The 14,067-nt window shown below is 52.2% G+C and overlaps 1 protein-coding gene across 1 annotated transcript in view; it reads right to left on the bottom strand.

The window, feature by feature from the left end:
- Positions 1-14,067, bottom strand: part of NPLOC4 (NPL4 homolog, ubiquitin recognition factor) — a 56,215-nt gene that overhangs the window by 20,714 nt on the left and 21,434 nt on the right. Inside the window, exons 4-10 of the mRNA XM_004374090.2 lie at positions 12,936-12,984; positions 12,140-12,234; positions 10,632-10,755; positions 9,664-9,843; positions 6,326-6,412; positions 4,122-4,193; positions 3,632-3,758 (exon numbers count right to left, since the gene is read on the bottom strand). Of these exons, the coding sequence (XP_004374147.1) occupies positions 3,632-3,758; positions 4,122-4,193; positions 6,326-6,412; positions 9,664-9,843; positions 10,632-10,755; positions 12,140-12,234; positions 12,936-12,984 (734 nt within the window). The remainder of the gene's footprint in view (positions 1-3,631; positions 3,759-4,121; positions 4,194-6,325; positions 6,413-9,663; positions 9,844-10,631; positions 10,756-12,139; positions 12,235-12,935; positions 12,985-14,067) is intronic.

The following is a 14,067-nucleotide window of genomic DNA, read 5'->3' as shown; positions in this document are numbered from 1 at the left end:
CCCGGTGCGGGGCACGGCAGAGAGAAGGCCCGATGGGGGCACAGGCGAGAGAAGGCCCGGTGGGGGGCACAGCAGAGAGAAGGCCTGCCTGCCCATGGGCCCAGCTGAGAGAAGGCCCGGTGCAGGGCACAGCCGAGAAAAGGCCCGATGAGGGGCACAGGCGAGAGAAGGCCCGGTGTGGGGCACAGCCGAGAGAAGGCCTGCCTGCCTGTTGGCCCAGCTAAGAGAAGGCCCGGTGCGGGGCACAGCCGAGAGAAGGCCTGCCTGCCCATGGGCCAGCTGAGAGAAGGCCCAGTGGGGGGCACAGTGGAGAGAAGGCCTGGTGGGGGGCATAGCGGAGAGAAGGCCCAGTGGGGGGCACAGCTGAGAGAAGGCCTGCCTGCCCGTGGGCCCAGCTGAGAGAAGGCCCGGTGGGGGGCACAGCCAAGAGAAGGCCTGCCTGCCCGTGGGCCCAGCTGAGAGAAGGCCCGGTGGGGGGCCCAGCTGAGAGAAGGCCTGCCTGCCCGTGGGCCCAGCTGAGCAGCAGCTGAGAGCTGTCCTGCTTAGAAGCTGTCCTAACTGAATAACTGTATCCTGTCACCTGAGTTGTATCCTGTTACTTCCAAGTTGATCCTGATCCCGAGTTACAGCCTGTTACTTCCCCATTAAACCACATGACTATGGTCTGTGAGTTCTGTGTGGCCAGTGCAACGAATTATCGAACCCAGCAAAGAAGTAGAGTGCCGTAGGGAGGATGGCTAGTGTCAGAAAAGGTAAAAAAAAAGAATTGGAGAGTGGAGGTATGGCTGACCTCCAACTCCCGGGAACCAGCTTGGGGCTGACCTTGACTCTCACTCCTCCTCTCGAGGTCGGACAAGCCCTGATGCTACCAGCTTACACTCTCATTATCTCTACTTTAGTTTATTGGACAAAAATACACAGCAATTACTGATCAGGGAACAGAAACATCACCCACTTGACTTTCTAGCGATGATCAGGAACAGGGATTGACCAGCAACTGGAGATGTGAAGGAAGGAGGCAGGGCCAGGCCCCGTGGAGGGCGGGACTGTCTGCATATAGAAGGTGGCAGCTGGCTTCAAGATGCTCTGGTTACACTGGGCTCCAGAGGCCCCTCGACGACAGAGTCTAGCATCTCCTCTCTAGCCCTAACTCGGGAAGAGGAGCCAACTCTGGGCACGCATCCACTGACGTGACCTGGCAGGAAGCCCAGGCACATCACCTCTTGGGCACGTTCGGTGAGGAGCCGGCGCTGAGCAAATCCCACACAAACGCGGACGCTGGCTTAGAGAGAGCGGGTGGGCTGTGGTGCGTGCATATGGCTAGTGTTTCACTTTGGGCATTGTAAACCTGCACTGGATTCTAGATTGATCATTAAAGTCTGATAGGTCATTAGAGAAGGAAAAATCTGGCCTTTGAGACTGACAGTAAAATGGAAAGGAGTATTTGTAAAACTGAAGGCTGCTAAAAGAAGCAAGCTTAACCCATATGGATATCCCTCAAAGGTGAATTCACTGAGATGAGCTGCAAATGCCCTCTCCATGTGCAGGAGCAAGTCCTGAAGGCTCGTTCACCTTGCCAGAAAGCAACACTGGCCTGGAGCAAAGGAAGCCGGAGCAGCTAACCACCACTCTCTCCACAAGCCGGCCTTGCAGGAATCCACATGTGGGATGGGTCGCAGGCCTTGGAAGGAGCAGCGACAGAGAAACCGAAGCTGTCACTGAATTTGCATTTTTTGTTTTCAAAACCAGATCCTCAGGAAGTAACCCTAGCAGCCCAGGGCGTTTCTTCCCTATCACTTCTCCTTTATACTAGAGCAAGGGCCCTGCTCTGCTGTCCTAGAATCACGTGTGCAGGCAGGCTGTACCACCTACAAGGTTTACTGGTGGATGGTAAAAGGGTGTCACAAAATGTCACAGAGGTGGTATTAGTCTGACGGGATTGAGACCTACCAGCCCACACTGCTAGGCCCAGGAGATTAGCCTAAATTCAGGGTAGGGCTGGGGGGAATCCCGTGACGCAGGGGGTAGAAAGCCCATACTTTTCTCCCCTTCTCCAAACGCTGTGCTAGCTTGGCAGAATTCTACATGACGTAAAATATGTCTCTTCTCTGCCTCCTCCCTGGCGTCTGGTGACCCTGTGGCGTCTCAGCTGTTCTCCCGTGGCCATGAGCCTTCCCCTCGTGACCCCTCCCCCATCCAGGGCACCTGCCCCCTTGGATGTATCCTCTTCGTACCCGACGCCTGCAACAACGAAGAAAATAAATCTGACCCGACTAACTCAGGCTAACACGTGAGAGATGCTACCGGCGCCCTTCACTCGTAACAGGCGTTCACTGCGGGAAGCAGGAGCCGGTGAGTCCATGTGGATCGCAAATCAAGGGACCTCAGGCTCGGTAACACCAAGCAAAGTTTAAAAATTCAGGCAATGGGAAAGAGTTCATCACCACGGGTCTCGTGGCAGCAGACGGGGTCTCCTGGGTTAATGGTGGGTCCAGATACTCACACGCTTGGGCTGTTTGTAAACTGCTGTTTGTTAATAACAGACCTGCTGGTGGGCAGGTCTACAGAACCAGAAGGATGGTTGACCTTTAGGACGGTAGAAGCCAGGTCCTCAGAGTGCCAGGTCAGTGCTCACTTAGCAAAAACCTGGCAGCACAGACTATGCTTTTATGAATTGGTTCTCCAATTCCTATTCCCCTTACATCCGTCTTTCTCTAGGGCGTGTGCGATACTTGTATTACTTTACCATCCACCAGTAAACCTTGTAGGTGGTACAGCCTGCCTGCACACGTGATTCTAGGACAGCAGAGCAGGGCCCTTGCTCTAGTATAAAGGAGAAGTGATAGGGAAGAAACGCCCTGGGCTGCCAGGGTTACTTCCTGAGGATCTGGGTTTGAAAACAAAAAACGGCAGCACTCTTCACAGGCTGCGAGAGTTTACTACACCGAAACCTGAGAGCGCCAGAGCCGACAGGACTGCTTCATTTTTCCAGGTCTCACAAGTCTTCCGCCTTTGACAGCGGTCTTACCATTCTTCTCACTCGTTTTAGTGAAAAATATTCGCGGTTTCCTTCTCTGACAGGCTTTCTCCTTACACAGGTTCTGGCTTTCGCAGGTTTTACCATATTATGTGTGCACTATACGAAGCATAACATATGTAACATCTCACACACACACACACACACACACAAAATCTTCACTCCAACAAAAGCTGTGTGGAAGTGACACTCCCATCCATGATGTCACACTAAACCAGTGATCCATGGAGACAGCTAATGCCCTCTCTGCACAGCAGACTTCACAGTCACCCTTGGTTACTGGGAAGGAACAAAAGGTGGCCCCTGAGGTCAGATCCCAAGGGTCAAGAGTTAACCTGGCAAAGCAACAGACTGGGGAGGAAAGCTCTGGGCTAGAGGAAAGCTAAGCCCAGTTCCCAATTCTGTTATTCATTTTATGGGCGATTCTGGTAAGTTTGGAATTTTTACCATAAGCCAGAAAGAGGAATCCAAGTCTCACGGATCCACTAAGAAACCTACTATAATTAAGTTATGGTTGAAACGCTACCAGAAGGAAGGACAAGATATATTAACCCTGTGCTAATAGTCACAACACAACTCTGTCCTGGTCTGTACCTGTAGCCACTGTAGTGACAAACTTGGATCCAAAATGTCCATCTGGAGAGAGCTGACATATGTTGGGATGTTTGTTCTGGAAGTCTCCTGCGGTGATACATTCTTCTGAACTCAGGAAATAGGTGTCCTAAGACAAGAGAACCGGCACATCAAATTTTATGGCGTCATGTCAAAATACACATATATGACTCTCGACACCTGTGCTGAAACGGGATGTCATCAGCCATTCCGACATCCTCCAATAAACCACAAATGAGTACACCAGATGCACAGGCCCGTGGGCTGGCGCTGCCCTCTGAGGGCCGCAGGCTGCGAGGGGGAGGTGGGCTTTGCTCCTAGGATCAGCAGCCCCAGCCTTACTTTATGGGGAGAACTGTCTTGAAAATACAGCTCGGTCTGGACGCCAGGCCGAGTTGCTGAGGGAGCCCGTGCACAGGTCCACATGGCTGGTGATCAGGCTGCGGGCCAGCGACTTCGGCCTCCTCCTCACCTTATTTCGACTGTATCGGACCGTGCCCTTTCGGGTGTCTTCGGAGACGAGGTCTGTAAATATCCAGCCAACCTTAATCAAAAAGGAAAAATACCTTTAAGTGTGTCCCTGACACAGAAGACGAGTGTTTTCGGGCTTCTGCCCAGAGAGCCTAAGAGCACCTTTCTCAGCAAGAGCACAGCTACCAGCAAGCAGCCTCTCTGGAAGCCCGGCTTTTCTCCAGCTCCCTAGAAAGCGGTACTTAAAACAAAGGGAAGATAACAGAGATCCCACCCAGCTGCTCCCAGGAGCCCCGCGGCGGGGCTGGAAGGCAGCCTCTGAGGGGACAGCAGCTCAAAGCACCCTAAAGGCCACCCTGCTGCAGCGCCTGCACCTGTCCTGAGGTCTGCGATCACCGGCCACCTCCACCCACCAACCTCCTGAGCGTTCTGAATCCGAACCCCGATTAACCCTGCCGCGGCTGTGCAGTGGGTCCAGTCCCTCCCAGCAGAGCACTCTCTTCCCTGTTTCCTTTAAGGAGTGACTACAAGGTTGGAGGTTCATACATGAGACCTGGCGATCTGCTCCTGTAAAGATCACAGCCTATAGCTAAATAACAGACTGGCTTATACAGTAAAGACTGTGAGTAAAGAGCTCCTTTTAAAAATCATCTATAGGAGACCAAATGGTCAAAAACTACACCAAGGCAACGATGAGAAGGTAAGGGGGCAGGGAAACTAGAGCACTGGAAACGGTGCAACCAGAAGGGGAGGAATGAGAATGATGACACTTTGTGGAAATGTAACCAGTATCACTGAATAGTTTGTGTAGAAATTGCTGCACGGGAACCTAATCTGCGGTGTGAACTTCCACCTTAAACACAATACAATATTATTAAAAAATAAAAAGTTCCACTCTGTCACATGGGGTCGCTATGAGTCGGAATCGACTCAAGGACACCCAACAACCACCACAGGGCGCCCTGGCCTCCTCCAGTCCATCTCCTGCAGACACGACCTGGCCAAGGTGGAGATTTCTTTCCTTTAAAAACGCCCACGTGAACAAAAGAACCCAAGGAGGGTAGCAGCCGAGAAAAGGACTGAACGGATAACCATAATTAAGCAGGAAATAAAGCAGAACCCAACTCCAGCTGCAATGCGCAAGGGCTAAGGAGCCCATGTTTCGGACAAAGTCAGCTAAGTAACTTCAAGACCTTCTATCACAACTATGGTTACCATGAACTTTATAGTTTTCATGGTTCATAACAAACATGGGAAAAAATCGCACTAAGTTCTGTTGAAAAAAAACTTCCCGAAGTTGAACCAAAACACAACCCTAAATCAAGATTCTGACTCCTCATTAGAAACAACAAGACACATTTTCTGAAAAAGGTAAAACTGTAAAATAGGGGCGTGCTCCGTGACATTCCTAGGCTTAATCACATTCCCCGTTCCCCCCTTTATCTGTAGAGAGTATTTGTCACCGTCTAAATCGATTAGGAAAGAAAAGATAAATCTTAAAACGTACGTATCTCTTAAACTATTTGAACTTCTGAGGCTGAGCTGTTTTCCAATTCACAGGCAAACACACACCTGTGAAAACCTATCTTAAAGCTCCTGGGAACTCTATCACAGACATGGGACAAGCCAGGCCAACAGACTCAAAAGACAATCCCCCGTCTTCTAACTGCCCAGTGAACAGAGGAAGGCTCACGGGCTCAGAGGCCTACAGCATAACCTGGAAACCCGGAGGTGACTGAGGAGAAAGAACTGGGAGCTGCCAGCACACAGGACAGGAGGGGTGCACCGTGAGCAGGCGTGAGCCTCGGTGTCCATGCGGATCCAGCACAACACGAAGAAGGCTCCCGTGTACAGGGACGTGTGGGGTGGACGGGCCGAGACACATGCTGCGGCTCGGTCCTCTCCGGGCAAGGAAGCCCGGGCGTATTCCCACCGCTTCGCCCCGCCTTTGGAGTAGCCCTCACTTAACGTGGCTGACGGCTTTAAACATAACAGCTCCTGCGTTTGGATCATTTCTTTTATGCCCCAGGAACCGTTCTCATTTTACTTTAGGTCCGGAAAACATAAAAGCTATTGGCACCCAATAAACACAAGTGAGGCTTCAAGGTGCTGTGTCTGCGCCTGGCCCTGCACCGCCAGCCTGGACTGCCCCACCACAGAGCCCGGGCTCCCGCTCTCCAGGCCAGCTGACAAACGCCTCAATACCTTCCTCAGGCCAAGTTTGGCGGCGATTTCATCAACCACCTCGGCTTTCGGATCTTCGAGCAGCTCCAAGCTGTTCTGTGTGCCGATCTGAAAGGGGGATCACAGAGGGCGGATTTTAGAAGTTCGGGTGCAGAGAAGCAGCACTGCTTTGTTTCCTCACCTCGGGGCCGAAGAGCAGCACGGGGCTCCCACCTGCCAGAAAGGAGAGTTCCGGCAACAGAAAACCGAAGGGCAATCAAATAACACACAACCCAAACCCCTCCCGGCATTTCCCTTTCTCAGACTGCAACGCTCTTTCAGTCAAGACCCAAGGAGAGAGCGGGAAGAGGCCCTATTCAGACTGGTTCACGTCAGGGTTCTTTACTGAGTGTGTGCTTGTCTAGGACCAAGGAAGGCTTTCTACACCTTGCAGAAAAATTTCCTTCATTGGGAAATGAAGCTGTTTTCAAAACATCCTTGGAAAAGTAGTTCCATTTTATCCAGGTTTGGCTAGGTTAGGCAAGGTTAAAGCTGTACAGCAACTGTCCCCAGAAAACAGCCTTGGGAAATTCACTGGCGGCTCCTGCAGGGCCAGTGCTGAACCTTGTCGGCAGTCAAGATACCGTGTTAGACAGACAGCATGAACGTAAGGGAGAGACCAGTGCTACAGCCTAACAACCTGAAAGGCCCCAAAAGTCAATACCCCGATGTCAACAGAATGCTCGGCTCCGGGCAGCATGACGAGCCTGGGATACGCCTGCTCACATGCAGCGTGAACCCACACATGACACCAACTTCCTGGAGCTGACGTTTCCGAAAACTTTAATCTTCAGTTACACGTAGCTTCAGGGTCATTAATACGTACCATACCGAGCAGAAATCCCAGACGTAGGAATAGAAAAGTGAACGTAATCCCAAATTGAGTTATACTAATTGAGTATATGCTTGTAAATTAGTCCCATTCTAGCAAAGCAACAAAAGACCTTTGTTTGCTGGGCACTGCCCATAGGGAGATGATGAACACCTCTGGGGACAGGTCACATCTGAGGAGGACTACCTGCTTAATGACCGGGCAGCACGAGCTTCAGCTCCTGACCAGCTGGAGGTCACTGGAGGTCACCCGCTCCACCTCCGGGACCCCCGTCGGGAGCTTGGACGGTGCTGTTCTAGGGGTCTGGGTGCCAGGGCCGTCTGTCTCCCTTTTGCTCCTGGCTCCTTTAAGAGAACTGTTAACGCTCCTGTTCGATACCCTCTGCAGAACTGAGCTGGCGTCTTCCGTGCATCCACAGGGGCAGCTGGGTCACAGAGGCCCAGGGCGCCTCAGTCTGGGTCTCGCAGTAGGTCTCTATGGTCGCGTCCCTACTGACAGCTGGGGTCTCCTCTGAAAGGATGGGCCCGGAAACCCTACATGCGCTCTACGGAGATACGCAAAATGTCAAAGAGCATTAAACTACACTCCAATCCTGTCTAAACGAAGCCAGGGGAGGTGTGGCGTCTGTGCAGGAGCCACACGGAGCCCACTGCTCAAGAGCCCCGACAGCCACGCCCGGCGGCAGCAATGGAGAGGCGCTCCCACCCCAGGCCGGGCGTTTCCAAGGCGCCAGGGCATTCTGCGCAGCGAGGGAGGTGAGGAGAGTGTGCACAGCAGGGCCTGCTGACCCCAGGCGGGAAGCATGAGTGTTTGTGGGCGTGGTCTGCTTACATTAAAAAATAAACCTTAAGAAATCCGAAGTTTAATGTCAAAACCAAAAAACTGTTTAAAAGGGAGAGAGGAAGGGAATGTGAGGACGGGATACATCTTGTTTACAGGTCTGACTTCAGAACTGGGCCCGTTCTTTTCTTTTCCAACACTTTATTATGAAAAATTTCAAGCACAGACCACTTTAAGGATTTTACAGGGCACACCAAAACCCGCGTCCTAGATTCTGCCATTCACATATACTATTCTCTATCCATTTCTCAATGGGGAGCCCTGGTGGCACAGTGGTTAAGAGCTTGGCTGCTAACCAAAAGGTAAGCAGTTTGTGAATCCCCCAGCTGCTCCTTGGAAACCCTACGAGGCAGTTCCACTCTGTGCTATAGGGTCGCTATGATTTGGAATCAACTCAATGGCAATGGGTCATCCATCCCTCATGGAGTACACGGGTGGCACAAACAGTTACGCGCTCAGCGACTAACTGAGAGGTTGGCAGTTCAAACCCACTTGGTGGTTCACAAGAAAAAGGTGTGGCGATCTGCTTCTCTAACGATTACGGCCAAGAAAACCCTATAGGGCAGTTCTGCTCTGGCACATGTGGGGTCGCCATGAGTCAGAATCGACTAGATGGCAGCTGGTTTGGGTTTTTATTAATTATTCATCTCTCTATCCATCCCTCTATCCAAATCCATCTAATTTTTTTTGTTGCTGCATTTCTAAGTAAGCCGCAGACTTACACACCCGATGCCGTCGAGTCAGTTCCGACTCATAGCAACCCTACGGGACACAGCAGAACTGCCCCTTAGGGTTTCCACGAAGCGGCTGGTGGATTCAAACTGCCCACCTTTTGGTTAGCAGCTGAGCTCTTAACCCCTCCACCAACAGGGTTCCAGATGTAAGTACACTTACCCCTAAATACTGCAGCATAAATATCATTAACTAGCATTTAATGTTTGTTTACAGTTATTGCTTTTGTAAGATCTGTATATAACGAAATGTACCATGGAGTATGTCTGTAACTACAAAGCAAGCTAGTTGTGGCACAGCCATACAGAGATGACCCACCCCAGCGAGTAAACCACAGGCACTGAGCAGCCACCCTAGTGGGACACATCTGAGGACACCCCTGCCCCAAAATCTCACACCGTTTTGTCCTATTTTGGTGGTAGTTTTGGTATGGTTATTCTGAGACTGCGGGGTGTGCAGCATGAGATAAAGAAGTGAGTAGTCCTGTGACATTCTAATTCTATCCTTCCTGGTATAGTTGAGAAACAGGACTGTCACACAGAGGAGATACAGAAATATCAGAGAAGAGTCGAAGTAATTGTCTGACATTGTTGAGGCAGCTGACAAAACCGGAACAGCACACAGACGGTAGATAAGATAAAAATACTGCATCGGTATTAAATCTACTACCACTGATAAATGTACTGGTAAGGAAGAGAGCATACTTCTTCTCAGGAAATACCTGCTGGGTGTTTAGGGGCTGTTATCTTACTCTCCAATAATTCAGAAAATAAATATCTCATGTATGGAGACAGAGAGGGCGCAAATGATAATGCAAATGGGTGACATGCAATCTGAAAAGGGTGCCCACATGGCCGACAGACAAACACAGATGTCACTGAGTTTCAATTTCCAGTGTCAGCCCGTGTGTCCCTACCTGGGGGGGCTCATAGATGGCAGCCACCTCCGCCCTGATGCCAAGTGGGATGTCTCTGTGCTCCGTGTACCGCCCGTACAAGTACCCGAAATGCTGGTTCCCTGTCTTTCTCCAGAAGTCGAGGAAGCGGTCCGCCACGGTGTGGTTCTCAAACATGATGTTGTCCACATGCCTGTATTTCTGCAAAGCAGAGCAGCAAAGACGGCATCGAATGCACTCTACTCATCTGGTACGGAAGCACCTTTCACCTAGCTCTTAGGAACGGTTTAAGGATGTGCTCTGCCCTAAGATGCTTCAGAAGCAGGCTGCCCAGGCTGGCCGTTGCAGCCATGCTGTTGCTAATGAGCACCATGTAGGACCCATGCAGCGACCTGCAGATCCCGGGGGTGGGGGGAGGTGTGCGTGGGTCATCAACAAATAGATTCAAATTAATCTCACTGGGATTTCACCTAAAAGGTAGCTCTTCTCAATCTCTAGGGTAAAAAAATAAAGTACTGAAGGTTTCAAAACTAGTCAAGGAGACCACGGAATTCTCTAGGCTAAGGAGAGGAACCTAGAAGAGGCAGCGGCAGGGGAAGGAGCTGGACAGGTGCCCGCAGGTCCCAGGAGGGCCCGTCACCGTCCTGACTGGGGAGGAGACACCTACAGGGCTACAGCTCCACAGCGCCTCAAAAAGGCAGGGCCGCAACACTCAGCATTTACACCATTGTCGGGAAAATGCAGCTTCCACCCACCCAAGACTCCCGCCTCAAGAGCTAAAAAACCTTACAAATTACGCCCTCAGCATATCATCTCCACAAACGGCTCGGCCCATAGATCCAACGCTTTTCAAGCAACTGCTATGTGTTAAGGCCCTCTGCTCATGGCCATTCCTTCCCAAGGAAGGTCGCTTCCGGACACCTTCATTCCTCAGCCGTGAAATAAACCTGTGGTGTTATGGCTGTCGAGACACGATGCCAACCTCTCACCTGTCTGTTCAGGGTGATGGCACTGGGCTGGCACTTAGTGCAGATGCCGTTTGGCCATGGGAGGTGTCCCTCACAGCCTGATTTGATCTTGCAACTGATGTTCTCCAGGGCAACAAACTTCCCCCTGAGTGAGAGAGGCAGTTTACTGTGACATCAAAGTGGTGAAAGGTTGAGCAGGAGCCTTCCTGAGGTCGGGGATCGAGGCATGTGGTGGGAGCAGCAGGCTGCTAGGCGACGAGCTGCAGTTCTAGCACCTCAGACCGCACGGCCACATGCCACCTTCCCACAGACACGCAGCTTTTATTTTTACCACCTCTCACTAACACCGACGACTGTCTGATGTCTCCTATGAATCGTGCCCAGGAGAACTCGGAGAGCCTCTCCCTGTGCGTCACTCACTCACTAGCCACAGGATCGTGCTAGCCTAGGACTCACAGTCATGGAGCTCTCAGGAGAGATCGGCTCAGACAGTGAAGACTACTTTGCTCTGCGTTTGCTAAGTAAGAACTAGTTAGGAGACGGCCGCTGTGGAGCCGCGGGCCCTACACTGACCCTGGTGACCCCGTCACACAACACACCCATGACTCCATTTCACTTCCACAAGCCGGAGTACGTGCCGGAGTCACATCTGCACCCAGTGACACCCATGGGGTGCCCCAGGGAGACTGGCGAGTGAAGCTGCACCAGGACCCACCCCACGGACAAGGGCACAGCTTTCCCCACAGGTTAACTTTTTAAAAAGTTATTTTAGGATGCCAGGGGACCTGACGTTCTCCACAGGAATCTGCTGACTTGGGTGCAGCCACCACGTCCTCTCAGTGCTGACAGGAATTCTAAACACCAGCACGGAGCCCATGTTTCTGGTAAGGCGACATATGGCCCACAAAGGGGGCTGCACAGGCAAGGACTTGAAGTGGTTTGGAGAAGTCAAAATGCGTTCACCTGCCCCACTCTCATCCCCCATCGTCACCGTCCTCGGGAGCCACCCTCAAGTGCCCTCTGGGCCTCGGGCCCCCACCCCGCCCCGGCCCTGCTCTGTAACACTCTGCCTGGCCAAGCCTGTGGGCCACGACTGCTAAGGTGCCTGAAGCCCAAACCCACCGAAAAGGTTGCTGCTGCGGCCTCGTTATGGTGTGAAAATTAACCTGGAAAGATGCAGCACTCTAGGGGATGAGCATCAGCTCAGGCTGTGAAGGTGGTGATCTGAGACCACCACGGGCAGCTCAGCTTCTCTAAAGGGCAGGGGATGAGTTCAGACCCCAAAGACACGAGACAGGACAGGACCACTCGCCAGAGTGCCACTGGCATGGGACTGTCCGTTAACGCTCCGGGGACCTGTGTCCACACAGCCGCACTGCCCAGCACTACGCTCTCCTCCAGAACCAGGACAGGATCAACGCAGGCAACACATCAACGCAGGCAACACCCCATGCCCCACTGTGGTCTCCACTCGTCACGCACACACCCCCGGTGGCCACGACGGCACAGCCCGCGCCCAGGGTGCTCACTTGTCGGCCCCGCCGGTCAGCTTGCGGATGTAGGCATGGAAGGACATATGCTTCACTGGAGGCTCCAGATGGTTCAGGTAGTCCTCATCAAATGGCTGCCAAACGCAGAGACGGGCATGGTCATGCACCCGCCGGGCACGTGTGTCGGGAGGAGCTGTGGCGGGCGGCATGCGGCCTTGGCCAGCCAGGCCCCGGAGGGCAGAGGGGAAACGGTGCTGGGCTTTGACATGCATTCAGGGTCAGAAACAAGTTTCCCTTCGCATATCAGAGATCTTTCCAAGACTGAAATGAATCTCTATCTACCAAATACAGAATGCTCCAAGTAGAGCAAGTTCCAAGAGAATTTAGCAAAAAGAAAAGCCTCAAGATGAAGCGTGAGGAGACTGGTGGAGAAGCCAGGTCGGCCTTGCTGCTGGAAAGCCAGCGCTAACCAGTTACTGGTCAGCACTATCACGGTAACTCTCCATCTCACAGACAAATCAGCAGAGGAGACGTGAAGTTTCTGGGCAAAGTAAATCAGCACAGACTGACAGGCGGGCCCCACGGCAGCCTCTGGAAGGATTGTCTGGGAGCTGCTGGGAAGGCTGCCCCTCCCTCAAGCAACACAAACGCTCCAGCCATCCGTAATCCCCGAGAAGGTCACTCCCCTTCCTGCAGGCTCAACAGCGGGAATAAGGCCCAGAGCAGCAAACAGGTAAGTCCTCTGAGCCACTCCTGCTGTGGGGAGCTCTGCGGGAAGTACTTAGATGGTTCTGCCCAGCCGCCCGCAGCCCCTGGGGCCACATCGGACTCTCACCTCGAGTGGGACGCAGTGCACACATTTCCCCAAAGGGCCGTGGCGGCACCTGAGCAGAAAGAGACGCACAGTGATGAGCAGGCCTCCCTGATGTTCAAACCGTGCTTTCTACTTACCAAAGGGCCTCCCCGCCCACATGAGAGCATCCCAGACGATACACAGATGAGCGCTTTTCATGCTAGATAGTCTGGTGTTTGTTCTCACGTGTACTAGAAAAAACCGACCAGTGCGTCAGCCCTGTGACGTCATTATCTAAATGACACCAGGTAAAAGCGAAAGTGAGTGGACTAAAAATCAATGTTATCAAAATGTTTAGTAGATGGTAAGGAAGTTGATAGGTGGATATGGCAAGCACCCTGAGGGTGGGCCCTCACCGCTCAGATCTGGCAAGCATCCATTCACGTGCATTTGGTAAAAACCTGGAAACTCAACCCGTAAAACTTAAAAACAGAGATGTCCTGAGGAGAGGTGGCGGGGTTGGCAGGAGAGCCAGGCTGGCAGGCCCTCTGGGGCTCAGAGTACCTTTTAAACCAGGGTGGACTCTTCTCAGAGGCAAGTGAATGCTACATCTTCAGAGTAAAGATGGCCTTTGTGTCTCCTAAGAGGCAGCCTCTTACTGATAATATGTTGGAATTAAAACACACATACACACATACACACACACGCACACACGCACATACACACACACACTTAAAGATTCCTAACGAAGCGGCGAAGACAGGCCGTAGAGGGAGACAGCGCAGGGTCCCTGGGAGAGGGCGCAAATGGAGGAGGCATGCTGGCCAATGGCTGTGGCTGCGCGTTGGCCCTGTGCCAGCTGCAGCTGAACACCATTTGTGGCTCTTCGATCTAAGGCAGAGAAGTTGCTAATGCAGCATTTGGAAACCTAGTATTTCAGTGTCAGCGCCCCACCATCTTTACAGAGCTATGCAGTTCAAGACACCAGTGCAGATACAAGCCACCTTCCCTCTGAGCTTCACAGCACTGAGTGTGAACTCAGATGTTTCTAACTGGTTTCTCTAAAAAGAACTGCAAAAACCCTAAAATAAACAAATGTACACATGCATAAGCATTTTACATAATCCTAGGGGGATCTCAGAGAAGGAGCAGCACTAAAAGGACAGGAGACCCA

Source organism: Trichechus manatus, unplaced genomic scaffold (genome assembly GCF_000243295.1).
Source record: "Trichechus manatus latirostris isolate Lorelei unplaced genomic scaffold, TriManLat1.0 scaffold00028, whole genome shotgun sequence".
NCBI classification, from domain to species: Eukaryota; Metazoa; Chordata; class Mammalia; order Sirenia; family Trichechidae; genus Trichechus; species Trichechus manatus.
Note: the sequence above shows the minus strand (reverse complement) of the source record. Positions and strands in the feature narration are given on the sequence as shown.